Consider the following 12,377-nt stretch of genomic DNA (forward strand, 5'->3'; position numbering starts at 1 on the left):
TGCACTGTTCAATACTTTCTCCCATCTTTACCCCTTTACCCCTCCCCCCCCCCTTTTTATTTTTTTGAATATATACAGTATTTTGAGTGACTTATAAGGGGAATGTCATATGTTATGAATGTTGTTTGGTTGGTGAGTGGGTAAGAGGAGAGATGGATGTTTATCGGGTTTTTGGGTCCTATGGGGGCAATAGAGGTACATCAGTTGGGAATGTACCAGGTGAATGATTGGGATAGGGTTGTTGTAAGGTTGTCTAAGTTTAACAGAAGCCGCTATTGGTATGGAAGGTAAAATTATGTATAATCATACCTGATAATTTTCTTTCCATTAATCATAGCTGATCAATCCATAGACTGGTGGGTTGTGTCCATCTACCAGCAGGTGGAGATAGAGAGCAAACTTTTGCCTCCCTATATGTGGTCATGTGCTGCCGGAAACTCCTCAGTATGTCGATATCAAAGCTCCATCCGCAGGACTCAGCACTTAGAGAATTACACCCACGAAGGGACACTCTGCCCAGCTCACCACCGCCGAAACGGGGGAGGGGAATTAACCCAGCTCATCCCCACACAAGTGGGGGAGGGGAATCCGTCCAGCTCATCCCCGCGGAGCGGGGGAGGGACACCACACCCGCCGATGCGGGGGGATCTGGCTTATCCTGCAACCGCAACCGCGGGAGGAGCTGACTGACCCTAACACCGCCGAAGCGGGAGGGGTACAAAGCTGCCCTACAGCCGCACGAAGCGGGAGGGAGTGCCGGCAGAATTTATGTCTCAATCCAGCCCCGTAAAACGGAGGGGAGAGGAATGCAGCAGCTCACTGTAACACAAAGTCGTCTCAACTCTTGAAGAATCCAAGTGAAAGAAGAACTTGAACACGAAGTCCTCCTGAAGTAACTGAAGGCTAAACTTGAACCTAAAATTCAACCAGAATATAAACAGTACAGATATCTGGGAGGGGCTATGGATTGATCAGCTATGATTAATGGAAAGAAAATTATCAGGTATGATTATACATAATTTTACCTTCCATATCATCAAGCTGATCAATCCATAGACTGGTGGGATGTACCGAAGCAGTACTCACCCAGGGCGGGACATAGAAATCCCTGACCTCAACACTGAAGCTCCAAACCGGGCCTCCGCCCGTGCAGCCACAGTCAAACGGTAATGCTTGGAGAATGTATGAGCCGAAGCCCACGTTGCCGCCTTGCATATCTCTTCCAAGGAGACGGATCCGGCCTCTGCAATCGAGGCCGCCTGAGCTCTCGTGGAGTGAGCCTTCAGCTGGATAGGCGGCACCTTCCCCGCGGCCACATAAGCTGCTGCAATGGCTTCCTGGACCCATCTTGCCACTGTAGGCTTAGCAGCCTGCAGACCCTTACGAGGACCTGCAAACAGGACAAACAGATGATCCGATTTCCGGAAATCATTGGTCACTTCCAAGTATCTGATGATGACTCGTCTCACATCCAGATATTCAAGAGCGGAGTACTCCTCTGGGTAGTCCTCCCTACGAAAGGAAGGGAGACAGAGCTGCTGATTCACATGGAAGCGAGAACCAATCTTGGGCAGGAAGGAAGGCACTGTGCGAATAGTCACTCCTGCCTCAGTGCACTGCAGAAAAGGCTCTCGACATGAGAGCGCCTGGAGCTCGGAAACTCTTCTGTCTGAAGTGATAGCCACCAAAAAGACTGCTTTCAACGTCAGGTCTTTCAGAGATGCGCTCGACAAGGGTTCCAAAGGCGGCTTCTGCAATGCTCTTAGCACCAGGTTGAGATTCCACGCAGGCACCACTGAGTGCAGAGGAGGGCGCAGGTGATTAACTCCCTTGAGAAAGCGCACCACATCTGGCTGCGAAGCCAGGGAAGCACCCTTCAGGCGGCCCCTGAAGCAAGCCAGAGCCGCTACCTGGACTTTAAGGGAACTGAGCGACAGGCCTTTCTCCAGACCTTCTTGCAGGAACGCCAACACTGAAGAAATTGGAGCAGTGAAGGGAGAAAGTGAGCCTGCTTCACACCATGCTGCAAAGATACGCCAAACCCTGGCGTAAGCAGTAGAAGTAGAGCGCTTCCTCGCTCTCAGCATAGTGGCGATGACCTTGTCTGAGAAGCCCTTCTTCCTCAGACGCTGCCGCTCAATAGCCAGGCCGTAAGACCAAAGGGAGAGGGATCCTCCATCACCACGGGACCCTGATGTAACAGGCCCTGCTCCACTGACAGCCGCAGAGGATCGTCGACTGAGAGCCTGAACAAGTCCGCATACCAGGGACGTCTGGGCCAATCCGGACCCACCAGGATTACCCTGCCGGGATGCTTTGCCACCCGGTCTAGCACCCTGCCCAACATGGGCCAGGGCGGGACCACATAGAGGAGCTCTTGTGTCGGAGAAGAGCATCTACTCCCAGGGATCGAGGGTCCCGTCCTCTGCTGAAAAAGCGCGGCACTTGGCCATTGGCCGATGACGCCATCAGATCTAGGCTCGGCTGGCCCCAGCGCTTCGTGATGTCCAAGAACGCCTGAGCAGATAGTTGCCACTCTCCGGGCTCCAAGGTATGGCGACTGAGAAACGTCCGCCTTGACATTCATGACTCCGGCAATGTGGGCCGCTGAAAGCTGCTCCAGGTTCGCTTCCGCCCACTGGCAAAGACTCATAGCCTCCTTGGCTAGAGGGGCGCTCTGGTACCTCCCTGGCGGTTGATATAGGCCACAGCCGTGGCATTGTCCGACAGGACCCGTACAGGCTTCAACACGAGTACCGGGATGAACTCCAATAACACCAAGCGAATGGCTCTGAGTTCCAGGAGGTTGATAGACCACTTGCCTCTGCAGGAGACTAGAGCCCCTGCGCTGTCCTTCCCAAGCAGTGGGCTCCCCAGCCCATCAAATAGGCGTCTGTCGTGACGACAATCCACTCCGGGGTCACCAGAGGCAATCCTGCAGACAACTTGTCTGTCTGCGTCCACCAGCTCAGCGCCTTGCGCACTGCTGGGTCCACGGGAAGGCGCACAGCATAATCCTCCGACATCGGAGTCCAGCGCAGCAGCAGAGATAGCTGTAGTGGTCTCATATGAGCCCTGGCCCAGGGCACTACTTCCATCGTGGCCGTCATAGAGCCCAACAGCTGCACGTAGTCCCAAGCCCGAATAGGAGAGGCTACTAGGAACTAGTCCACCTGAGCCTGAAGCTTGACAATCCGATTGTCTGGCAGGAACACTCTGCCCACTTGGGTGTCGAATCGAACTCCCAGATACACCAGGGACTGAGTCGGGCGCAGCTGGCTCTTCTTCCAGTTGATGATCCATCCCAGGGAGCTCAAAAGAGCAACTACCCGGTCCATAGCTTTGCCGCACTCTGCATAAGAGGGGGCTCGGATCAACCAGTCGTCCAGATAAGGATGGACTTGTACTCCTTCCTTTAGCAGGAAGGCCGCTATGACCCCCATTACTTTGGAAAAGGTCCGCGGAGCAGTAGCCAACCCGAAAGGGAGGGCTCTGAACTGGAAGTGTCGTCTCAGGACTGTAAAACGCAGAAAGCGTTGGAGAGGAGGCCAGATGGGAATATGCAGGTACGCTTCCTTGATGTCCAAGGAAGCCAAGAACTCTCCTGCCTTCACTGCCGCTATAACAGAGCGGAGAGTCTCCATGCGAAAGTGCCTCACTTTCCAGGCCCGATTGACCCCTTTGAGGTCGAGGATAGGCCGGACAGAACCTCCTTTCTTTGGAACCACAAAGTAAATGGAGTAACGTCCCTTGCCAATCTGATTTTTTGGCACCGGAACGACCGCACCCAGGCGGATCAGGTTGTCCAAGGTCTGCTGCACTACCACAGCTTGACCGGAGACTTGCAGGGAGAGAGTACAAACCCGTCTCTTAAGGGTTGGCAGAACTCTAGCTTGTAGCCGTCTCTGATGACTTCCAGCACCCACGCGTCTGAAGTTATAGTGGTCCACTCGCCCAGAAACGAGGACAGCCGTCCTCCAATCTGCACTGGGGCGTGGACCAAGGCCCCGTCATTGGGTACGAGACCCTGGGGGAGGACCGGAGGGAGCACCTCCGGGACGGCGGTCTCTGCGAAAGGAATGCTGCTTGGGGGAGAAATTCCTCTTGAAGGAAGAGGGGGCAGAGGAACCCGACTTGCCCGGGCGGTATGGAGGTATCGGGACGAGTACTAACCCGAGCCCTGACCTCTGGTAATTTCTTGCCCTTAGACGTGCCGAGATCGGTCACGATTTTGTCCAGCTCGACCCCAAAGAGCAGCTTGCCTTTAAAAGGCAATCTAGCCAGGCGGGATTTAGAGGCGTGGTCAGCAGACCAATGTTTCAGCCAAAGCCACCGCCGCGCAGAGACTGTCTGAGCCATGCCTTTAGCTGAGGCTCTCCAGACATCATACAGCAAGTCTGCCAAATAGGCTAAGCCCGATTCCAGGGCCGGCCAATCAGCCCTCAAGGAATGATCCGAGGGGGAAGCCCGCTGCACCATAGTCCGGCACGCCCTGGCCACATAGAAGCCGCAAACTGAGGCCTGCAAACTTAAAGCAGCTGCCTCCAAGGACGACCTTAAGGCCGCCTCCAATCTTCTGTCTTGGGCGTCCTTTAGGGCCGTGCCACCTTCCACCGGCAACGCCGTTTTCTTAGTCACCGCAGTGATTAAAGAATCCACGGTAGGCCACAGATAGGCCTCACGTTCACTCACAGCCAAAGGATAGAGGCGGGACATAGCCCTAGCCACTTTAAGGCTCGTTTCCGGGACATCCCATTGAGCCGCAATTAAGGTGTGCATGGCATCATGCACGTGGAAGGTTCTAGGCGGGCGCTTCGTCCCCAGCATAATGGCAGAGCCAACAGGGGCTGAGGGAGAGACGTCCTCCGGAGAGGAAATCTTCAAAGTGTCCATGGCCTGTAACAACAGGTTGGGCAAATCCTCTGGGCTAAAAAGCCGCGCTGCAGAGGGGTCATCCGCTCCATCCGAGCGGGGATCTATCTCCTCCAAGGAATCCGCAAAGGATCGTTGGGAGACCTCAGACACGCTGCCCTCATCTACATCGGAGGAGACAAAAGTCCTCCAAGGCCTGGAAATCAACCCGAGGGCGTTTACCTCTGGGAACCTCAACCTCTTTATCAGAAGAGGGAGCAGGGGCAGCGTTTTGCATGAGGAAAGCCTGATGCAGCAGCAAAACAAACTCGGGGGAGAAACCCCCCAGACTGTGCACTTCCGCAGCCTGGGCAACAGCCCTAGACGCACTCTCAACCGGCGCTCGCAATAGCGGGGGAGAGACATGCTGCGCATCCAAAATGGCGTCCGGCGCGAAACTCCATGAAGGAGCCGCACGGGAAGAACGGCGCTTAACTTTAGCCGCTTTTGTGCCGTCGCCCAAATTAAGGGCGTTCATGGCATTAATGTCTCCAACCTCAAGGGCGGCCCCGAAGAAGCCGTCCGAGCCGCGTGGCCGGCCAAGATGGCGGAGGCGAGGAGCGGGGGATGGGCGTTTATGGCGGGAAAAAACCGCCACGCCGGAGGAACGACCGGGACATTCATCGGTCACTAAACTATCACCCATCAAGGGCGAATCAGGTTGTAAAACCCCCGCATCCCCTCTAGAAGCGCTCCAGCGATCCGGGGAGCGACCCTTTGCGCCCTCGCCCTCCGACGCCATTGCCACGAGGAGAAGAATCGGGGAACCCCCTGCCCGCTATAAAAAGGTAAAATTACCTGCTTGCCGCTCCGAGCTGTAACGAACTGGTGTCCCAGTGAGTAGCTGCAATGAACGTTTAAAGAAACGTCGAATTAAACGCCTTTAAAGACGTTTAAAAATATATATATTTTTTTTTTTTTTTTTTTTTTAAACGGAGCCAGCGGGAGGGGGGAGAAAAGGAGGGACCTGGCACCACCAGGTTTGCACTTGCTCAAAAGAGCCCTCAACCCCAGGCCTCAACAAAACCTAAGGATTAGGCTTGGAGGCCTAGCCAGAGCTGCTGCTGTGTGTGACCACCACCTGCTGAGATAGAGAACATACTGGGGAGTTTCCGGCAGCACATGACCACATATAGGGAGGCAAAAGTTTGCTCTCTATCTCCACCTGCTGGTAGATGGACACAACCCACCAGTCTATGGATTGATCAGCTTGATGATATGGAAGATGATATTTAGTGGCTTAGGGATTGAATTATTGGGACCAGAATATATACAAGGGGGGGGGGGGGGCGATTAAAACGTGACAACTATTCGGAGCTGTAGGGGTTAGGAATTGGGGGGGGGACTTAAAGGAATAGAAGGGGGAGAGATTAAGGTGAGGTGTGGGATGGGGGGGGATGGACGGGTTGACACAATTGTTATGGGGGGATTTGTGAGAACCAGGGGCTAATGAGAAGACACAGTTGGTATAGCAGGGTATGTCGACGGAAGGAAGACAGACTCTTTTTACTTAACAGACCTGGGGAGTGTCACATGAAAAATTGGAAGATATATTCATAGAATGTAGGAGGTATAACGTCTCCGATAAAGAGGAAGATGATATTGCATAGTCTGCATGGAAAAGAGGCTACTGTAACCTACTTCAGGAGACTCACCTAAATTCTTCTGAACATTGTAAATTAAATACCTGGTGGGTGGGGGATTATATTGAAGCTCCAGCTAAAGGAAAAAAAGCAGGGGTCATTATACTATTTCATAAAAAATTGCAGGTTGACAAACAAAATCAGTGGAAGTGGACCCAGAGGGTCGCTACATTATAGCACAGTTTAAGACTGATGGCTCTTCTTATGTTGTGTGTAATGTTTATGCTCCCAATGTCTATGATAAAATGTTTTATTGTAAAATTATACAAAAGCTCCAACCTTATGTAGGTGAGCCGATGTTTATAGGGGGCAACTTTAATGTTGTGGCGGATCCACTTTTAGATAAATCACATCCTCCGGGAGGAGCTTGCTATGATGGTACTAAGGGGATACCACTACTTTGTACTACTTTAGGGCTGGTAGATGTGTGGTGGCTGCTACATCCAAGTGAGAAAGATTTCACACACCTGTCACGGGCTCATCACACTCAGTCTCGTATAGACTATAGCTTGGTAGGGGAAGGTCTTTTCTCATGTATCCGATCAGCTACAACCGACCCTACAGCAATATCAGATCACGCCCCGATTTGGGTGAAGTTGGAGGGAGGGCAAACCGGTCCACAGTTTAGAAGATGGGCATTCCCATTAGATTTGTACCAAGATCCGGATTTTCAGATTTATATTAAAACTAAATGGAGAGAATACCAAGAATTCAATAACCAACATAGAGAGGGTACTGTTTTGTTCTGGGAGGCGGCCAAGGCAGTGTTAAGGGGGGAGATCATTGCGTATAGCAGTAACAAGTGGAAGAGACGAGATGCAGCCATATTGCATTTGGAGAAGGAAGAGACATTTTATCGAAAGTGTTATGGGAATTGTCTCTCGGGGGAAAATCGAGACTGGTATCTGGCTGCACAGAGTTCATTGAATGAGCTGACACACCAGAGAGCTAAAAAGTCGGCCCTGTATTATCAATATCAATTACATAAATATGGAAATAAAGCAGGCCGACTGTTGGCGCATTTGGTACGACAGAGTAGGGGACCTAGAAAGGTGTTGGCCTTGCGTGAGGTATCAGGAAAACTGGTACATAACGATAGTGAGGTTGTGCAGATTTTTAGATCGTTTTATCAGACTTTATACACACCAGACTCAAATAATTAAATGGACCAGGAATTATATTTAGAAAATTTGGATCTCCCTAAGGTGTCAGAGTCTCAGGTTACGGCTCTTAATACTCCAATAAGTCTAGATGAGGTGGTGTGGGTGGTTGGGAGGAGTGCACTTCATAAAGCCCCTGGGCCTAATGGATACAGGGCGGAATTTTATAAATTAATGTTACCAGATATTCAGCATCTTTTAATAAAGCTGTTTATAATATTATAGTGGGGAATCAACAACTGCCGAGGTCCCTTAGAATGGCAGAGATTGTGGTGTTTGCAAAACCGGGGAAGGACCCAAGCTACCCAGAATCGTATAGACCTGTATCTCTGATTGGATATGAGGTGAAGATATTGGCTAAGAGGCTAGCACGTGTTTTACCTTCGCTGACAGAGCCTCAAGTTGGATTCATTAGAGGGAGACAGGCGGTCAAAAATATCCATACTATTTTGGCATCATTAGAGCAGGTGCAGAGGGCCAATCTGCCTACCTTGCTGGTTAGTTTTGATGCTGAAAAAGCCTTTGACAGGGTGGTCTGGAGATTTATGTTTGCAGTGCTACGAACTTGGATAGAAGGTTTCTTTGCGCAAGCTGTACAGATACTGTATGCAGCACCAGAAGCCAGAGTAATGGTTAATGGGCAGATTTCAGAATCATTCCCAATTCTAGGAGGTACACGTCAGGGCTGCCCATTGTCTCCATTATTGTTCGCTTTAACTCTTGACCCTCTGATTAGAGAACTTGTCTGTAATCCAGAGATTAGGGGAGTGACATTGGGATCATTTAAATTTAAATCTCCGCTTTTGCGGATGATTTATTAGTGCACTTGTCTTCGCCTGATAGCTCATTACCAGTTCTCTTGGAGAACTTTGCGGTGTATAGCTCCTTCTCTGGATTTCGTCTTAACATGAATAAATCGGAGGGGCTTCTGACTTCTCTGGAGGTCCACAGTAAGTGGAAAGGAACATTCCCATTGATATCTGGGCATTCTATTGCCAGATAATCCTTCTAATCTTTATAGGATTAATGTGGATCAGTTACTTAGTGTCACACGTCAACAACTTGCTATTTGGCAGGCTTTGCCAATCTCTCTTAGTGGTAGAATCAGTTTATATTGCATGGTTCTATTTCCTTGTTGGTTATATGTATTGAGATATTTACCCCTATATTTGCTACAAAAAGATCTTAGGACTCACAGACGTCTTCTTGTGCATTTCTGTTGGGAAGGGAGAAAGCCTAAACTTCCCTTAGAAAGTCTATATGGCCATTGGAAGATTGGGATTGCCCAATATGAGATTATATAATTTGGCACACCTGTTAAGGCACTTGGCGGACTGGGTGTTAGGTACAGATCATTATACAAATTGGTCACTAGAAGAGGAGCTATACCTTCCATCTCATCCTCACTATCTCTTGCACGCCCTGCAGCAAAGCCTACCCTCCAGCTTGAAAGGGCATGTTCTTTTGCATTCTATGCGTTATGCATGGAATTTTTTTATTGCGGGCTTTGCATAGATTTTTTACCTCTAGTAGGAAATTTGGATTTTGGACCGGGTCAATACAAGGTATATTTCATAAGTGGGCAGAACAGGGGATTTTTTATGTAGCCGATTTGCTGCGGAAGGATGGCACACTACAAACATGTGACGAGATGATGAGGAAACTCCGACCACACCCCTTAAATTCCTTTGCTTATATGCAGGCTGCCCACTATTGTCAAACCTTTCGGGTGCGCTGTTCGAAGGGGGTTTTTGTGTTGTTGGACAACTTCTTTCAACCGGTGACTCAATCTTGTATTTCGGTAACAAATCTCCATAAGAGTATCCTTTTGCTTCTTCCTAGTAAAGACTTTGCTTTCTTGGCAGCTCGGTGGCATAGGAACCTGGACTGTACTATACAGGAGAAGGACGTTCTATATTTATTACAACAAATTCCAAAATATATCTATAGTGCTAACTATAGAGAATGTCAGTTTCGGATTCTTACTAGCTAATATTTCTCTCCCCGACAGGCATATAATGCAGGACGTCAAGAGACACGGAATTGTGCTAAGTGTGGGGACCCAGGGGCCTCATTGGCTCATGCTTTGTGGAGTTGTCCCGCTAAACAACATTATTGGATCTCCTTGATTAGATATTGGGAGCGTATATTGCATAGAAATATAGATGTTACAACAGCACAGATTTTTCTTGGGCTGGGGGGGGACGAGGTGTTTCTTACTAGCAAAGAAAGGGCATTTATATATAAGGCTGCTGTGGTGGGAAAGAAGTGTATTCTTCAATGTTGGGACTCAGGAGCTTGCCCCTAATTTTTGGTTTTGGAAAAATGCATTTCATGCTCTGCTACTTATGAAAGCAAGGTATGCGCGGCTGACCCTGAAGCATAGGAAAAATTTTTGGTCTATCTGGGAGCCATATCTGATGGAGCTATCCCCTAGAGTATGCAGTCTTCTCATGAATCAGTCCCATATGTAAAGCTTTAAGCGGTGGTTTTGGGTTCGCTGAAGGAGAGGGAGGGAATGGGTGAGTGCAGTAGTGAATGGATGATCAGGGTGATAGATCGATTGATGGTGTGAGTGACCCAATGGGTAAGATATGTTTGTTCTTGCTTTAGGGGGGCTATCAGAATCCAAGTCCCACAATGTGGGTACCCTTACAACTATTGATCGATCTTCCTTGAGGAATTTCTTGTAGTTCTCTTTGGGTAGTTATAGATATGGGGGGGGGGGGGGGGGGATATAGGTTTAGGCTCTGTCTAGGAAAGTTCTGATTTGGATAGAAAAGTTAAAGATCAGATGGTTGTTTGATTATTGATAGCATGTTATAAATGTTTTATTATGATGGAATGCACAACATTTTCTTGTCAGTTGTATGTGACATATTGATCTTTAATAAAAATGATTTCAAATAAAATTGCTCTCCTCATGGGAGGCAAGGGGCTCCCCGAAAAGGCATGTACGCTTTAGGCAGATATGGGATCCTTATTTGGAGACGTTAAGCCTTAGAGGACGTAGCCTATTTCTTAATTGGCATAATGCGATACCCTAGAATAACTGTTATGGACAGCCCTGAGTACACACAATTCTTGTAGTTAATGGACAGCATGGGGAGGGGAAGGGGGGATCTCTCTGGGCTATCAGAACACAAGCCCAGAGAGGGATAGGAGAGGGAGGGGGGGGGGAATTGTCAAACCAAAGGGTGCTATGTATACTTATCCACCTTAGGTCTTCTGTAGTCCATTGGAGTGGCGAAGACTTCGGTGGGAACTACAGCCATGTTAAAATGTTATCAATTAGAGGTTAGAGTATTTCAGTGGAACGGAAGGGGGAGGTTGGGGGGGGGGGGGGGTGAAAAGGAAAATGTCAGTTTATGATAAAAACGAAAACATGCCTAGCTCTTATTTGGATATGTTGATTTTATTGCATGATGTATTGGAGCTTGATGGCTGGTTATCTTGTAGAATTACCAATAAAAAGTGTTGAAACATAAAACTGCTCTTCTGCTACCATCATGCAATACCACACCACAGGGAACCTTGAGATTTTTCCAGAGAAAGCAGGTAGTCCCATATTAATCCCAAATAATGGCTTACCTTCTATAGAAGGTGCTTGGTCTTGAGCGGCATACAACATCTCTTTGAAAGCCTGCAAAGAGAACATGTTTTTTAATTAGGTGGTCAACAAAATGCTCCGAGACAACAATGCTTAAGATCACTGAATAAACTATTTTAATTCTTTCCAACCTAAGAAAATATTAGAAAAAAAAATTATGCATAAGGGGTCATGTGTGCTCCATCAAGGGATAAAATATCTCTGGAAACTTAATGGAATAATACCAAACCTGTAAGAGAGTAAACTGAGGGAATGATAAGAGTACAAAAGAGGTCCAAACCAAACTGGGGCTCCAGAGAAAGAAAATCCCCCTAAATGTGTCCCCATTTCTATGGGATAGACAATTACAGCAGCTCCAATGCAGAAATACTGACAAACAAAAAACCGCAGTTTTGGAGTTGGTCCCTTCAAAACCTCTCTCCTCTTCTCTATTCTTCCTGTTACATACATGCAGAAAACCAACAGAGATACATGCACAAGAACACAAACACGCACACACAGACTGGAAATTTCTCCACGAGTCGTACTTTGAATACTTTTCCCACTTGTTATTTCAGAATAACTTGCAAAATATTTTGCACCATAAAGGGACAATACCATTTACACTGAAGAGTAAAATAACTAAGTCACAAAAGCACAGTAACTCACGGGATGCAAATGTGATTTACACATGCCTTATTAGTGATCTGGTATACTTCCAATGCTATGGGGAGTGTGCTGCAAAAGGACTCTGGTTGGTTCCCAATACACATAGTTGGCACAATAAACTAACAAGCCACAGATAGCAGTGGTGATGCAATAGGGGGCTACAAGTAAGAGCGCTGGCCTAGAAGGCCGAACAGAGAAGTTTTGGCTCATCTGGCAGATTTTTAAAAAGTAAACACGAATTCACAAAGCTTAGCATCAACTCAAACAAGTGAATGGACTTAAACAAAAGTGCAAAGGATGAAAAGACCTCAGAAACTGTCTGTGGATGTGAGAGGATTTTGACACTTATACAGACTTACACTATCAGCTAAAAACCTCCTATAAGTAAGCAAAAAGTGAATAGGT

General features: G+C 48.3%; 1 protein-coding gene across 2 annotated transcripts in view; it reads right to left on the reverse strand.

Annotated features, from left to right (window-relative positions):
• Positions 1-12,377, reverse strand: part of XPR1 (xenotropic and polytropic retrovirus receptor 1) — a 373,461-nt gene that overhangs the window by 324,168 nt on the left and 36,916 nt on the right. For both annotated transcript variants that reach the window (XM_030206951.1, XM_030206950.1), the window contains exon 2: positions 11,306-11,357. In XM_030206951.1, the coding sequence (XP_030062811.1) occupies positions 11,306-11,345 (40 nt within the window). In that variant the 5' untranslated portion in view covers positions 11,346-11,357. The remainder of the gene's footprint in view (positions 1-11,305; positions 11,358-12,377) is intronic.

The sequence above is a fragment of the Microcaecilia unicolor genome, chromosome 6 (genome assembly GCF_901765095.1).
Source record: "Microcaecilia unicolor chromosome 6, aMicUni1.1, whole genome shotgun sequence".
Classification (NCBI taxonomy): Eukaryota; Metazoa; Chordata; class Amphibia; order Gymnophiona; family Siphonopidae; genus Microcaecilia; species Microcaecilia unicolor.